We start from the raw sequence: 16,564 nt of genomic DNA on the forward strand, positions 1-16,564 counted from the left end.
CAAGTGCAAGTGCAAGTATTAATGCTATATTTCATGTATACTAGACTTGGACATTTCTTCTGGCTTTGGTTTTTTTTGACCTTGCTTTTTCTTTTACATTTTTAAGGTAGTTATTTTAAGCTAGACCGCATTTTTACCACTAAGCCATGACCAGCTCTAATGTTTAAATATTAGTCACGATTCAATTTTGTGAGAACTATTCATTTATTTAGTGTTTCCCCAAGAACAAATGTAGAAGTTGAAAAATCATCAAAAGGTATCCAGGTACTCATAAAAACGAATATGCTGATACCTATTTGTTTAACAGAAGTTAAGTATGTATCAAATATTTTGTTGAAAACTTCTACTTAAACATTGAGTATATAAGCTAATATAATTAGAAACTAATTTTCGAGTAATAGCTTGAAACTGCTTTCCAACCACCTAAGTAAATAATCCACTATATTAAAATATTTGAACTAAGCGATTCATTATCTTATATCTATCAGATTTTATAGAGCAAACTCTTATTGTTTAGCTACTACTAGATTTTTACGATGGAAAAATATAAAATTGTTATATCATATAATGTTTCAAAAAACAACAATATAAAAGCAATTAGTTTTTTATAAGCCTGCCAAGCGGTCAGGCAAATATATGCACAAGGCATTGGGACCAAGGCTGTTTTGCCATGGTTTTGATTTACATGCCAATCGCAAATGTAAAATCTTCATGCTAAATATTCAAACACAAAATTCAAGAATTCCATAAAATTCAAGAATACATTAAAAAAAAATTCATAATTGCATAATTCATAATTCGTAATTTCTTGATATCTGCCTTAATTGGTCATAGAATCTGAATCTTAGGGTTTCAAAGCCTAAGCTTTTACTATAAAACCAACTATGAAGCCCAACTTAGCTTAGAAATGCAAAAAGCTTCGATAAATAATCTAGCATCCACGTAATTTGAAAATAAAATTAAGTTTTTCCGGGTATAGTATATTTCGCGCAAACTATTTGCTTACTTTCTCTTTCTACATCATATTGTTTACTTTTGTTGCATCATTACCACCCATGCTTTGTAAAATATATGTTTTTAGTTTATGTTCAGTAGATAATATTTATGTACATTTAATTTATATCGCTGATAATTATTCCACTCTGGGTTATTTAATTGTTTAATGGTCATTTTGATTATTTATTTCAATTATCTCAATATTAAACGATTATTGTTTAATTATTTTCATATCAGTAATGTTTACTGGCCTTGTGTATCTTTGAACCATAAATCTACTGTTAGAGTATAATTTATTCATACAGATAAAAATTGTCTCGTCATCTTACAATTAGATTAAGATGAAGATGTGACGCTACTAGACTGTTTATATAAAATTGGTGCAAGGAATTAACATCGATATTCGGTAAATACGTATGAGTTTTGAAGATTTAAATAAAGTTATTTCAGATATAATTATAGCTTACAGTTTGAACCTAGAGACTTTTTTATTGTAAGTTTACTCTTGAGGTAATTTACCATTCCACCTTATTTGTGGTTTCAAAAAATTTCCATCCAACTTATATTTTTGGTATTTATGTGTAAATGATGACCGTATGGGTTATTATGTACTGTAAAGGATCCTATCCTATAAATAGATTTTTTATATACATAGTTCTTATCTCACAATATCTTTTGTTGAAGTTTTTCGTTTTGAATATCATTTTTTAATACAGTCGTGATGATAAACTTATTACTGGGCATAGGATACTGCAAAATATATTTTTAAACAACAACTTTACTCATATCCAAATAATCATTACCAAGCTATTTATTATAAATTATAAATAATTATTAATTATAAATCTGTTGTACATTCATTTCTAATATTGTTTTTTTGAGGCAAGCTCCAAAACTTTTGATTTTTGCCGAATTCTTTAGCTTCTACAAGAGTTTCTGGCAATTTTGCATTTAAAGTCTCGGGTAAGAACATTGAAGAAACAGCCGCTAATAATAGTACTACAGCTAAAATTGCATATGGATATCGCTTATCAATTGAAGTACCCTGTAAAAATACCAAAATTATCAAAATATTCCTCAATTATTAATTGATTTTGTTTCATACCAAGTAAACTATGTATGGCCCTAGTACACCCACAGCGTTGGATACAATAGTTCCAATAGATATACCAGTTTGTCTTATACAAGTCGGGTATATTTCCATCGATTGTAAACAAACTACGTAGAAATTTATACTGATGCAGAATCTTATCACTACTGGAAGAATTGTCTCAAGTACTTGCAACTTCTCATCTGTTAATGATATTTGAGATACACAAACCACTTTAAAATCGATTAAGGTATTTCATTTTTGTTATATATAATATTAGTTATTCCCAATATACATTTTTTACCATTTACTATAAAAAATAGTGCGGTAGCGGCTATCATTCCGAGAGCAAAAGAAGATGAGGCAGTCAATCGCCTTCCTAATTTATCACACGACAGTCGTGCTAATAAATACGCTGGTAATTCCACAGCAGACTGATATAAAAAATTCAAAAATGGATTACCATCGGTATTGGTAATATTTAACATCAAAGCAAAGTAGCATAAGCCGCAGACAATCCTGGGAAACAAAAAGTTATTAAGTACTTCATACTATGTATATAAACAAAATTACTTCGGGAGAGTTAGTGGTTTCTTTTATCCGATAATGCTATTGGCTACTTGAATGTTATTGTTATCTATCATGTTATATATTTTTTAACTACAACAGTAAGTACGTTGTGCTACTATACTTCGATATTTTGTAATACAAAATCTTCAATGATTTTGAACGAGTTGATTGCAATAATGTTCGTGATTCAAATATAATTGCTCATGTCGTTTGAAAAATATTAGTTTTAATTATCTATCGAAGAAAAAATCAGCGTGCTCATGTTACAGATGTTACAGATCTAATAAAATGATATTGGAACTAATTTTTCCCAATCACTTTTATAAAGTCATAATACCATTCGAGAATAAACCAGTTGAGTCCTTTTGTGTGACTGAGAAACATAAGTTAAATAGAGATTGAATAGGGCATTTAGTTGTAAAACCAGTCACTTTCTTTTAGTATTTATTCTGGTATTTGTATGTATATTTATTATACTAGTAGGTATTATTATACCTACCAGCATATCACTATTAAAATAGTGCTTAATGCAAGCCTAAAACTGGAAAATAAGCTTAGAATCCCATAAACTTTTTCAGGCGTAAATGACATTCCTTTCATTTCTTGTAACGCATCTTTATCCAAAGCCATTCCATTTATATCAGCAATCCTTTTCAGCATTTTTTCACATTTTTCAAATTTGCATCGGCTCAGAAGCCATCTTGGCGATTCGATCATGTATCTAGTAATATTTAGATATAAGTTAAATTAGAATTAATTGTATAAGGAATATTCTTTATAAAGAAGAATACTTGTTTGGAATTAGGAAAACAATAGCTGGTAACGTAGTTATTAACCCGAAGATAAACCAATCTCTTGTAGCCCACATAAGAAGAGGTAATATTATCAATCCACTGGTCCAACCGATGCATTGAGACATTTGAATATGTGATCTATCATCACTAAAAAAATCATAAAATTCTTAGTTTTATCGGTAAAGCAGGTGACACTAATTTATGCACTAGGGTCTTTATCATATTTTATGAATAATTAAATAATTCAATTAAATAATTTCTTAAACAACTTTTTTTACCTTTTCGTGGTTTCCATTCCAATTATAAGAGTACTTTGCATAATAGACGGCGTAGCAAATGCTCCAAAGCCGACAGCGCTAACGAAAACTGGATACCAGTTTGTGGTAAAAATTGTTAACAATCGTCCACTTATCGCTACCAATAAACTCATATAGAACACGATTCTCCGGCCAATTCTTAAGAAAAAATTATACCAGAATTTAATTAAGATATAATTTAATTAACATTAATAAAAGGTGAACCACAGGGTTTTCCTTTTATAATTCTATGTTATTTGTCAAACTAATTATTCAATATCTTTTTATTTAGACAGATTGTGATTTATAAGAAAAAAAAATCTAAAAAATTTTTATTAAATTATATTACGAATGCAATACAAGTATAATTTCTTGGTAAATATTCTCTAGTGCAATATTTTTCTATAAACTCTATCGAATTATTTTATTTTATGATTAGTTAACACTATAATTTTAATATACCTGTCTCCCAACTGGCCAAAAATAAATGTTCCAATAACTTCTCCAACTCTGATCATTGCGAATACATTTGTACCGTATAGTAGTTTATCACAAACCCAATCGTGATCTGAAGGTATTGTTGACAGATACCAGGTCTTGTCATACTCGTAACCATATTGACAAGCTAAAATAAATAAAAATGAAGCAAAATGATGTAGTTTCTTTATTAGTCTAAACTCTAAATTCAGGGTAATAGCTTTTTGGATTTTCTTGTACAGCATTTCAAATTCTTCAGGAGTCAAGACTCCTGTTTCTCTAAATTTAGATTCCTTTAAAATAGGTGTCAAATATTCGGCGACTTCCAAAGCGGTTCTTTTAACAGAATTAATAACGTTCTGCATGGCGTCTTCTTGGAAATATTTTTGATTTATAAATAATCAATACTTGTTCCTTGGGTTATATTCAGAACATTATTAATAACAAGAATTATTCTTTTTTTCGCATTGACTCAGTTTAGACATGCTTATGATTATTACCAAATGCCAAGATTTTTTTAATACAATAGATTGAAAAGTAACAATGATTCAAAAAATTTTTTTTTTCAAAAATACGAAAAATACTCACGTATAATATGTCGAATCTGTGGTTCGACAATTTCTCGATTAGTGTCATTATACATTTGGCATGAGCTTGATTTTTTGTCGTAGCTAAAATAGAATAATTATGTATGAAAATAACAAAACTTAATTATCAATTTTAATTTGATAATATAGAGTTCTGATGATTACTTATTTAAGCATTTTGGTATTTAAGTATGAATTAAAAAGGAACTTAAAAGCCACTCTTAAATTAAGAGGGTCTGTAACTTTTAATTAAAGCTTATATATTTTTTTGAAGATTCTACATTGAAATTCTGAAATTTTTTCAATTATAGTAAAGAATTTGCAATGTTTTGATCTCCAAGTCCTAAATTTTTTGATCAATTTGTTGAATATAAAATAAATGAAATACTATATTTTATTGCTGCTATTTATGAAGAGTAGGATAATAAGATTTCTTATTGAATTTATCACAATCACTCATATTCAATTATTGAAAAAATATTTTTCTGTTAAAACTTAAGTTTTTATTACAAAAATGTATCTGGCTCGTTCAATATTTAATTTGAACAAGTTTGTTACACACTTTTTTCATTAATTATATTTCTTTAAAATCAAACAAATCTTCGCGTTGTTATTAGTAGTAATAATATTCTAAATAAACATTTTTATATCACATATTTATTGCAGTGTTATTAAAATACTTTGGTATAGTCAGAAATCTCCACTCATCAAGTGTGTAATTAGTGAATTCTCGTCCTGGTACATGACACCAATGATCTGGAATCGCCATCATCAGAACTATATTTAAATAAATTATACTTGTTATACCAACAAGTATGCAATTGTAAAAGTAATTATATCTCTTCTGAAATACGCCATCGTTTCCTGCCGATTTCAAAACTCGATCAAATATTGTATCCTTTTCCGATTCCATTTTATAAATAGTTTTCCAAATTATATATGGAAAATTTAGAAAAAAGTGACTTATGTTTCAACTACCACTACTTCATTCACATACTTTAAATATCACTTGCAACAAACCATTACTCAATAAAATTATTTTTGTCACTTTCTGGTGTAAATGTATTGTGTTGATAATAAATTTAAAATGTTAGAAATGACATGAAGTAACAATAATCTACGAATGTTTATGAATTATGACCTCGAAAAAGTATTAACAGCATTTTTGCCTCTATAATTTAATTACATTAATATTAATCTTTATTCAAACAAGTAAAACAATGTGACATAGCGTTTTTTTTTATTTGATTGTAATTCCTTGGCATTTTGTTCTAAAAGGTAAAGTTTGTATTTATAGAAATCATATCAGTAAATAGGAAATAAGATTAATTTTAAACTTTATTTCATAAATGTTCAGAATGAAAATAAATAGTCATAACTTTCATAAGGTGAATTTTTGTTTTTGCTTTCTATGGTTATCTCACTGCGTTTTTATAGAGTCGCTATCAATAAATAACACTTCTTTGTTTTGGCTTTTATTTGTAAAGTTCATAAAATATAGTATTATTGTATATTAAGGCGATTTGCTTGGACTTTGCTCATTTAATGTATTTTATTGCAAAACTTATTGTTTTTTTTTAATGCACAAAGACTTGCTACATTAAGGGAACTTTCATACTTAACAAATCGATTTTCAAATAGAATTTTACCACTCTCATGTTGTTTTCTGCCATTTATATTTGGAAGCAATCATTAATATTCTGGATGAGAGTAATGGGGCACCATCTACCATACCACTCTTTTGTTTTTGACAGTTTTTGTCTTTATATATTAATTTTTATTTGTTTTTTCATTATTTTTATTATTATTAGACTAATTTTATATGCAATACGGATTATTACATTAAAATAAAAAATAGGGTACTTATTCTAAAGTATTGATTTCAAATTCACACTATTTGTATTTGAAATAAATATAAAATATAATTTATTAATAAAATATTCTATAATTTTTAAATTCAAACACAAATTGCTATGAATTCAGGCTTAATTATTACTAATTAACTTCCCGTAGGGTAAGTTATTGTAATCGTACAAAAATCGAAATCGAAAATTTTTGCATTTCTCGACGTTTTGAAGGTTTCTGAATATTTTGGCATACTTCAGAAAAAATCGATGTGTGTGTATGTATGTATTGATACAATTTTTCGTCCACGTTTTCGGCCGCACGGATCAACCGATTTGAATGGTTCAAAAAACATTCGATTTCTATCGATAGGGAGATGTTCTGATTAGTTTTTGGCAAAGGCAGGTCCAGCAGTTACGGAGGTAAAGAGCAAAGTGTGCAGAAAATGGAAATCGATTTTTTGAGAGAACGGAGCATCGAGATTTGAATGATCTAAAAAACATTCAATTAGTAATGATTGGGAGAAGTGGCTATTAGTTTTGGCAAAGGCAGGCCTAGCCATTTCGAAGATACAGAGCTAAATGTGCAAATAATGGCAGTTTTTGAGAGAACTATGCGTCCGATTTGAATGATTCAAAGAACTTTCTGCTTATTTCAACAAAATACTTGATTAAAAAAAAAAGTTTTAATAATTGAATTCCCAGATAGAGATCGAGAATCTGATTCTTGTGGTACTATCCATTACATTTGTTCTGCATATCAAAGTGACACGGTATGCTCTTTTTTCTTGAAGACCTAAAACAATTTGTAATTATTATTTAATATTTTTTATTATTTAAATTAATAATATATTTAATTTAATTTAATAATAGCTTCACAAATTCAGCGGTTGGCATTGAAAATCTTCATACTGGTATAAAATCTTTAATAGACAAAAAAAACACTGTCAAATTTTTAAATAGTTAAATGTCTTGGAATTCTGATATCGGTAAATGGTACTGGACATTTATATACTATTAGCCTGTAATCTAGCGGCCAATTTTTTAATCTTACTTGATAAACGACTTTTTCCAAACAATTAAGGGTTTGAAAATGTCTACGATTAGCTTGAAAAGCTACATTCTAGATTTTATCTGGAATATCACATTACTAACATTTTCAAAGTCTAAAGTTTCTTAATTGAGAATTATTTTATCTGCAACATTTTCAAAATGAATTTTTTTCAAGGCTTCCTTGATTTATTTTTCCAGTTTAGTCTTTTTTTTAGATTTCACTGAATGTTTCCTATGTTGTTATTAGCGGAAATACAGAAATTTTTCTTTATAATTCATTATCAGACAATAATATTGCTGCAATAACAAGAATTTATATAAATAGTCTCTACCGATATCTCGTTTTTGAGAAGTCAATGCCACTTTCAATACTGATAAAATTATCATTCTGCAAATGTCTTATTGTAACCTATTTTTATTGACGTATTAAGAAATAATGCGGAAGTTGTATAAAATATAAAACTCGGTTAGTGTATAACGATAATTAAACAATGACATTCTCATCTTGAAGAAACAATAAAAATAATAAATATTTTGATATATACAATGACACAATAATATCACATTTAATACTACACATTTCATTGGCATATTCTTTTAGCACCATTCTAATAATTAATTGTCCAAATTTGGTAATATTGGTTACAATCACAACTTAATTTTTTTTTATTTCTTTGCCTTTTGCAAAGATTGCTGCAACTGCTCAGCTGGTTTTTTAGGCATGTGCCAAAACTTTTGATCTCGTCCAAAACTTTGAGCTTCCGCTAATGTTTCAGGAAGTTTATGATGTAGGGTTTCTGGGAGCATCAACTCAGCACCAAAACCAAGCAACATTAGCAACACCAGAATTAGATAAGGATATCGTATATCATAGGCAGTTCCCTAAAAATGACACCAAAATTATAATCCAATTTAATAAAATCCTACTGTGTGCAAATTTGTGATCTTCACCAAAATTCAGGATTTTTTTTAAATATTGAATCTTATTTCATAAAAATATAGTGTCTAGCAAAACTTGAAAATAGAAGTTTGTTCATGATCTCATATAAATTTTATTTATCTTGAATTATAAAATATTTTACTTACTAAGTAGACAACATAGGGTCCCAGGATACCAAAGGCATTGCCCAAAATCACTCCTAAGGCAATACCCGTTTGTCTCAAACACGTTGGAAATATTTCAACGCCTTGAATCATCATAACGAAGAAAGACACACTTATACAAAATCTTATTATTACTGTCAGAGTTGAGGTATACACATGTAGAGAAGGATCTGTGAATTTAAACACAAATATTTTGTAAATATTGCATTTTGTGTGATTGCCGACAGATGCAGATAAAATTTTTATTATTTATATGAAAATAGATGCTTTGATTGATATTGATCCTTAAATATATGCGCCTAGGCTCCAAGATATGGAATATAAGTAAGGTGACCATATTTTTTCAAGTCAAAACCGGGACTGTAATTGTTAGTTATGAGGGGGGGGGGAGGGCGTGAATACTAAAAATTTAATATGATTTCAAAAAAACAAACATTATTTAAGAATTTAATAAAAATCTACCAGCTTTGAAACTTATAACATTTTGTTCAATTTTCTTCATAATTATTTAAAAATAATTAGCATTTAGGTATTCCAGTCAAGAAGTTTATTTTCCTAATTCAGTGATTGGATGTTGAGGTATTTTTCGATATGAATGATGACATTCACGATTGCAATGACAATGCAAAGAACATAGATTAAAATTTTCAGATTTTTCGACTTACCAACCGAAGTAAATAGCAATGGTAGAGATGAAATTGTTGCACAACCAAAAGCTGCTACTGCAGTCCACTTTCTTCCTAAAGTGTTGGTCGTCCATTTACCAAGAAACAACGCTGGCAGTTCTACTATGCCTTGATATAGAAAATTTAGGAATGGATTGCCGTCCATATTAGTCACATTTAGTATCAGCATAAAATGAGCCAAACCACCAATAACCCTGAAATCGAGATTCACTCATTGTAATCAAATCATGTACCAAAATAATTAAATCAATTATTTTTATTATTTTTAACTTATTTTTAAATTGAATTGATTATTACCATAAAGACACCATCATTAGTGTGTTTTTTGCCAATCGAAAGCTTGAAAATAAACTGGCCATGCCATATAATTTTTTCTTGTACGAATTTGTCTTGTTTCAATATTTCTAAAGCATCATCATTTAATGTAGTTTTATTAACTTTTGCAATATTCCGTAACATTTTCTCACAGTCTTCTAATCTTCCCCGGCTAGATAACCAACGAGGCGACTCAATCATATATCTTGAAATAATAATCATCATGATGAAGAAATATGCAGAATTCAGGTTTTTATCAAATGAAAATTATTTTGTATCATTTATACATACTTATTTTTTATAACAAATAATGTTATGGGTAATGAAGATATCAAAACAAAATGAAACCAATTTTGTAACCACCAATAGAGCAATGGCAAGATACTTATTCCTAGAGTCCAACCTATTCCTTGCAGCATGGCAATATGTGGATTATCGTCACTAAATAAAAAAAGGTTTCATGTAAATTTTATTAGCTACGAATAGAAATTTTATTAGGTTCGAATCTATAAGAAAGTTTCTTACATAGATGAAATTTCCATTCCTATAATTAATACAGTTTGGTACATGGCCATAGGAGTAAGAGCAGCAATCAAGTTTCCCAGCATATATAGGTAATACCAGCTTGTCAGAAATAGTTGCATTGTTTTGCCGACGATAAGAATTATCAAACTGATGAAGAATACGGGCTTTCGGCCTATGCTGCATACAAAAATTATGTTAATAAAAGTACATCTAATTCTGAATAATTTTTCAGATTAAATTTCGTTTATTGCGTTCAACAAAGAATGCTTTTAGTTTATCCTTTACACTTTTTACTATCTTGATTTGATTTAGCTCTACAAGGAGTAAAGGACAATATTATAACTTAATATTTAAATTGAAACAAAGTACTAAATCTATTCTCAATTCAGAACATAAATATTGTGAAAATATTTGTCGTTGCCAATATTTTTGTATTGTAACGTCTGAATTGAGCTCATCATTTTCTGTTAGTAGTTATCATTGAATCAATAATTATTTTTTATTTTAGTTTTTATCCAAGTTTGCTATTGAACGTTTACGTAATCCAAAGAGTACTTCACTTTGTGTTTAATATGATTTGATATAGAACTGAAGTGTTTCAGACGTAAGATAAATTCAGTTAACCCAATTAAAATTGAATTTTTATTATTTACACTAATTTTAAAACATAATTATAATTATTTTAATTAATTTTAATTATGTCAATAAAAAATTTGTAAGGCACTATTTTATTTACATTAATTAATAAATTAGTAAAATATTTTCTGGTTTATTGTTTATGCAATGATAGATACTATCTTAACCGAAAACTCTAGTCAAAGGGCAGTGCAACTTTTTTCATATCAAATTTGAATCTGTAATGAAAATTCTAAAATGAGAGCTTTAATTTGCTTTTTGCTATTCATGCCTTATTATAAAATAATTGGTGCACTCACTAATCGCCCATTTGTCCAAAAATCAATGCGCCCAACATATCGCCAATTCTAGCAACCACAAACATGTTGGTGACTCGAAGAGCTTTGTCGCAAACCCAATCTTCTTGAGAAGGTATCGTGAGCTCATACCACCTGGTATCATATTCATAGCCGTAAATGCACTCTTGAAATAAATTATGTAAAATTATTAATATAACACTGTAATAAATTAATAAACTAAAATTTAAAGCTTCTCCAGTTTTTTTGTTTGTACCAAATTCTAGTTAAATTAAATCGTTAATTCATAAATATTAAATTAATTATGAGTAAACTTCTCGAATACTGCAGTATTTTGTAAATAAACTATTTATGCCAAAAAAATTATAAATACAATTTTGACTTAAATTTTTATTAGTTTTTAAGATGCATATTAGTACCCGGATCTGTACTCAAAACTCGAGTTCCTTAAATTGGACTATTGTGCTTTTCATATATGTTAATCTAGATTCAAGGTCGTGTATATTTAATTTTGTAAATTTAGAGCACAAGACTAATCTAAGCTCTGCCATAATTGTCAGTTGGAATTATGAAGCTTTGTCACGGCAATAAACTTCCGCCATCCCAAGCAAATATGACAAAAAAGTTATATAATTACAAAAAATATGAAATAACATCAAATATTATAAATTCTTACTTGTTATTGAATAATTATAATCCAGATGGAGGTCACTAGCATCTGTGATATTGTACATTTTACAGGAACTTGGAGCTTCTATACCTTTATTATTGATTTCTCTGCAATATCGGATTGGATGATTCAATAAAATAATACAATATTAATAATTTGCATTCAGTTGAACTAAAACATTTTATTCTGTATTGGGCGCACTTTTGGGTCATAAATATGGTATATATGAGCACTATTCAATCCTTTTGGGATAACTTTAATAAAAATAAGTAAACAATTTAGAAACTTACTTTGGTAAAGTGAGATTCTTCCATTCGTCTATAGTATAATTTGTAAATTCTCTTCCGGGAACATGACACCAGTGATCTGGTACAGATAAGGCCAAAATAATATTCATACAAGGCATGGCTGCTACAATTGCAAATATTAGATTGTACAAATAATTGAATCTTTTCTGAAATGGTCCATTATTTCCAACGGACTGCATTACAGTGTCAAACATTGCATCTCGTTTCCCATTTTCAATAAATTTTCTAAAATAAACATACATGGAAAAGAATTATTTAAAATCCTGCAGAACATTGATTTTACTTGATGACAAGATTCTGGTCATTTATTTCATTCTAAAATTTCCAGGATAATGACTAAACATTCTATTGACTCAAACATGCAATTGTTGGAGATCAGGTCTCTTTTGGAGTCAAAAATGAGTGCATCACATATACATATTAGAACATGGCATTTTTACGAAAAATAAACTATACCTAAGATAGTAAGGACAATTAATGGATTGCCTTCTGATAACGATATTCTTAATAAGCAATGCTTAATGCATTCGGTTTGCTCTAAATAACAAACAAACAAAAAATACATTGAATCCAAATTGTTCAAATTTCATACTTTACCAAATATGAAGATATTTTGAACCTTTACCAGATATGAAGCAAAATTGCATATCTATTATAAATAAATATTTCAGTTCTGAAACTTCGGCAATATTACAATTCCAAAGCTTTCAGAACTGTCTGTTGTAATCTTAATAAAAATTTAACCATGATATCTTCAAATTATGAAGGACGTCGTTTTTACTATCATATAATTATTCAGATAAATCAACTGCATCGACATGTAATTCATGAACCATGATTCGAATACAATTGTGAGATAACGAAGTGATAATGGGAAATTATGAACTATCTGTTCTATCTGTTCAGGTAGTGTAAGTCATCAAAACATTGAACGTGATTTATATAATCTTATACACTGAATGATGAGAAAAATTTTGTAGCGATCACTTAGCATTTCTTCTGATTTGCTGAGAGTTTTCCTAAATTGTTACCATAAAGTTTACCATTATATCCTAGCGGTGTCGATCAAAAAATATATATATATATATATATATATATATATATAAATTCATATTATTTTCTATGAAAATACATTTTCTTGTTGCTGACTGCCTGATATCAATTTTCATAAATATAGATCGAAAATATGCTAAATATTAGTGAAAATATTAATTAAAAACATAAATATCGAACGACTATTGGACAAAACTAACCATCATTTTTTGCAAATTCAAACATATTGACATTACCTTAGTTGATATATTGCTGAAGTTGAAGATTATAGACCTACTACTTTTTAACTTGATTATTTTCTCAAACCCTATCGTATTTTTATTTCTGCTGTTACTAATTTCAATACACTATATAAAAATAATGCAACTCCTTGTATTTCAGTTATACCGGTTGAATTATTTCACAAAAATAAATTGTGTGAACTATTGTAACTTGTAAAGCTTTTATTCACTCGAAATATTTTTGAAGTTATTTTTTTTAATTATTGTAATTATTAAATTAAACAGTAGTAAATTATTGTATAAGAATAATTTGTATGCCTAAATTTAAACTACAATTAATTCTTATAATACACTTCACACAACTAAAATTGTTAGTAGAGATTGGTCTCACTAATCCACAACTCACAGAACATTACTCGCACAAATGGCACAACTGGAACAAGAATCTTGTCTTATTATTTGATGACACTCGGTATTAAATTATGTTCGGTCACGATAATTATATAAATTTCTTGAATAAAAATAGCATTTCTTTACATTTGATAACGAATATTCTGCAAATAAAAACAATCTGTGTGATTTAGTATTGTTTTATATTGCCGTGTAATAAACATGAATTTGTTTCGGTGCATTCATGTTTTATATTTTAATAATCTGCTCCGTTTTTTGTAATATGTATGCAACTAGTACGGCACGTTGACTTTGATAATAATAATGATTTAAATTACAGTAGTCATCATATTGGTCTTTTTATATAGATATAGATAAAATATTAATTTATGATAAGGTTTATTGCTTGTAAAGTTCTTAACTATACATATTCATATATTTTATAAAACAATTCAGTTTATTTTTGAATTCAGATCAAGCTATTCTGTTTTTTTTTTTTATTAACTTCCCTAAGGAAAAGTTTGTTTTTATCAAAAAATCCAAATTGCTAATTTTATGTTTTCTCGACGTTTCAAGCTATTCTGAATCGAATGAGACCGAATTTAGAAAAAGTATGTGTGTGTGTGTGCGTGTGTATATGCATGAATAGATTGTTTGCCGTAAATCGACGTTTTCTCAAAAACGGCTGGGCCGATTTCGAAAATTTAAAAGCCATTTGATGTATCTCAATAAGGACTAGCGTTTATCAATTTTACGCGACGATCAGCCAAGCCGTTTCTATGTAAATAGCAGAAAAGTGAAAAAATTTTAGAATTAAGTTTTACCTTTTTGTTAATGAGGTATCTAATGTAGTTTCCCTTTTGTGAGTTTTTTTAAAAGTAGTTAAGTAGATAAGTGAAAATTACTCTGACTTGCTTCCGAACTTTTTTCAAATTCCAATTCATTTGCAATAGATTGATCCACAATTTCAGACATATAGTAGTCAAAGACTTATTCACAAACATCATTATCAGACATCATAGATAATGAATTACAATTTTATTTAATACGAATAGTTTACATTAAATTCTTATCAGGGCTTGACAAACAACCCATGGTTTTTAATATTAAAATATCTATGTATTAATAGAATACACAAGAATAATAAAACTAACGTTTATTATTGGTCAGAATTGCCAATATACCTACTCCTTTTTCGTTAACACGGTTTTAAGAATAAAATACTTTTTACAAATACTTGCTTATATTATTTATTTTACTAATAAAATAATTTTACAAATACTAAATATATTGGAGAAATTAATATAATACATAACATTAATGGAATATCACTTTTTATATCTTACATAGGTGTCATGATATTGATTTGAATTTCTTAGAATAATTACATTCTAACAATAATTAATAACTATCTTATAAATAATTAAATTTAAGAACATTGGAAAGAAATTGGCTCTACTTATTTTCTAATAGTTAAATATTAATCATCACAAATCACTCAAAATATCCATAAGCATTCCTCATTTTCTCATAAATTTACATTTGTTTTTTAAGGATATGATATCTTCATTTTTTCATCTTGAAGAAGGATATCGTGATTATTTTTCTTTGGCAATGCCCCAAATTTTTGATCTGAACCAAAAACTTGGGCGTCGGCTAATGTTTCGGGTAGTTTCTGATGTAATGTTTCAGGTGAAAGTAATTGGGCAGTCAGTCAGTCCAATTAACATGAGTAAACTTAAGATCAGATATGGGTATCGAGCGTCGTAAGCAGTTCCCTGAAAGATTATAAGTCAAGTTATAATAAATGAATTTTAGTTACTAACATATAAACTATTGAAAATGGTGAAAAATCTAATTGCGAACGATTGCTTATTTCTAGGTCTTTTATTTTTACGCTGTTAGTGGGCATTTAAATAAGGTCTTCTGTAACTATGATTTATTTTATTAATTTTTGAACGGTAACCAGTTCGATTTTTGAAATTATTGCAGTAAAATCTCTTAACGCTATATTGGACTGGTGACTATTTGGCACTATATTTTCCAATGAAAACTGATATCACTACTGACTGATATCAGGGTATTCATAGTCCATATTTGAACTCATCGTTATAAAGTCAAACGCTTCGAGATTCTTTCCCCCAAATTTTAATGTTTGTGTGATTTGCCAATTATTATTTCGAGCTATTCAAGAATAAATGAATGTTCATTTACAGCCAGCTTTATCTCGATAATATGTAAATTATAATATCATTGTCAGTTGAAGATATTTAATTATCATTGAAGATTAATGAAGATTCAAACTTTTTTGCTTACTTACTTCAAAATAAAACAAAATTTTACAACTTTAATAATAATATTGTTTTATTACCAAGTATACGACATATGGTCCAAAAACTCCGAGAGCATTGCCTGATAGTACTCCCAAGGCAATCCCAGTTTGTCTCAAGCATGTTGGATAATTTCAACGCCTTGTACCATCATCACATAAAATGATGTGCTTATGCAGAATTTTATAAGCACTGTTAGAACACTAGTATAAATATGTAGTTCCGGATCTGGAATAGAGAAGGCATCTTAAAAAAAATACTTGTGTTCATTTAAAATAAAATAAGATATATCGACATATTACTTTACTGTTTGAGGTTAGTGC

At 28.1% G+C, this 16,564-nt stretch overlaps 3 protein-coding genes across 3 annotated transcripts; all 3 read right to left on the reverse strand.

The window, feature by feature from the left end:
• Nucleotides 1-1,834: 1,834 nt before the first annotated feature.
• Nucleotides 1,835-5,723, reverse strand: LOC113385944 (solute carrier family 22 member 5-like). Its single transcript, XM_026623763.1, has 9 exons — nt 5,491-5,723; nt 4,812-4,894; nt 4,209-4,593; nt 3,729-3,905; nt 3,448-3,597; nt 3,156-3,377; nt 2,391-2,605; nt 2,102-2,289; nt 1,835-2,041 (listed from the first exon to the last, which is right to left on the reverse strand). Exons 1-9 carry the CDS (start codon nt 5,721-5,723, stop codon nt 1,835-1,837), a joined length of 1,860 nt encoding a protein of 619 aa, XP_026479548.1.
• A 2,649-nt stretch (nt 5,724-8,372) lies between these two features.
• On the reverse strand, nt 8,373-9,850 carry LOC113384483 (solute carrier family 22 member 1-like). The gene is made up of 4 exons (XM_026622198.1): nt 9,795-9,850; nt 9,477-9,691; nt 8,794-8,981; nt 8,373-8,589 (listed from the first exon to the last, which is right to left on the reverse strand). The coding sequence occupies exons 1-4, from the start codon at nt 9,809-9,811 to the stop codon at nt 8,374-8,376; spliced, it is 636 nt and encodes a 211-aa protein (XP_026477983.1). The 5' UTR covers nt 9,812-9,850; the 3' UTR covers nt 8,373.
• Nucleotides 9,851-11,126: 1,276 nt separating this feature from the next.
• Nucleotides 11,127-12,423, reverse strand: LOC113384484 (carcinine transporter-like). Its single transcript, XM_026622199.1, has 4 exons — nt 12,230-12,423; nt 11,946-12,046; nt 11,273-11,435; nt 11,127-11,191 (listed from the first exon to the last, which is right to left on the reverse strand). Coding segments are annotated over exons 1-4 (381 nt in total). The 5' UTR covers nt 12,346-12,423; the 3' UTR covers nt 11,127-11,190.
• Between the last annotated feature and the right edge of the window lie 4,141 nt (nt 12,424-16,564).

Source organism: Ctenocephalides felis, unplaced genomic scaffold, assembly GCF_003426905.1.
Source record: "Ctenocephalides felis isolate EL2017-DRISC unplaced genomic scaffold, ASM342690v1 CF-g0.4_SCAFFOLD_03571, whole genome shotgun sequence".
In the NCBI taxonomy this organism is placed as follows: domain Eukaryota; kingdom Metazoa; phylum Arthropoda; class Insecta; order Siphonaptera; family Pulicidae; genus Ctenocephalides; species Ctenocephalides felis.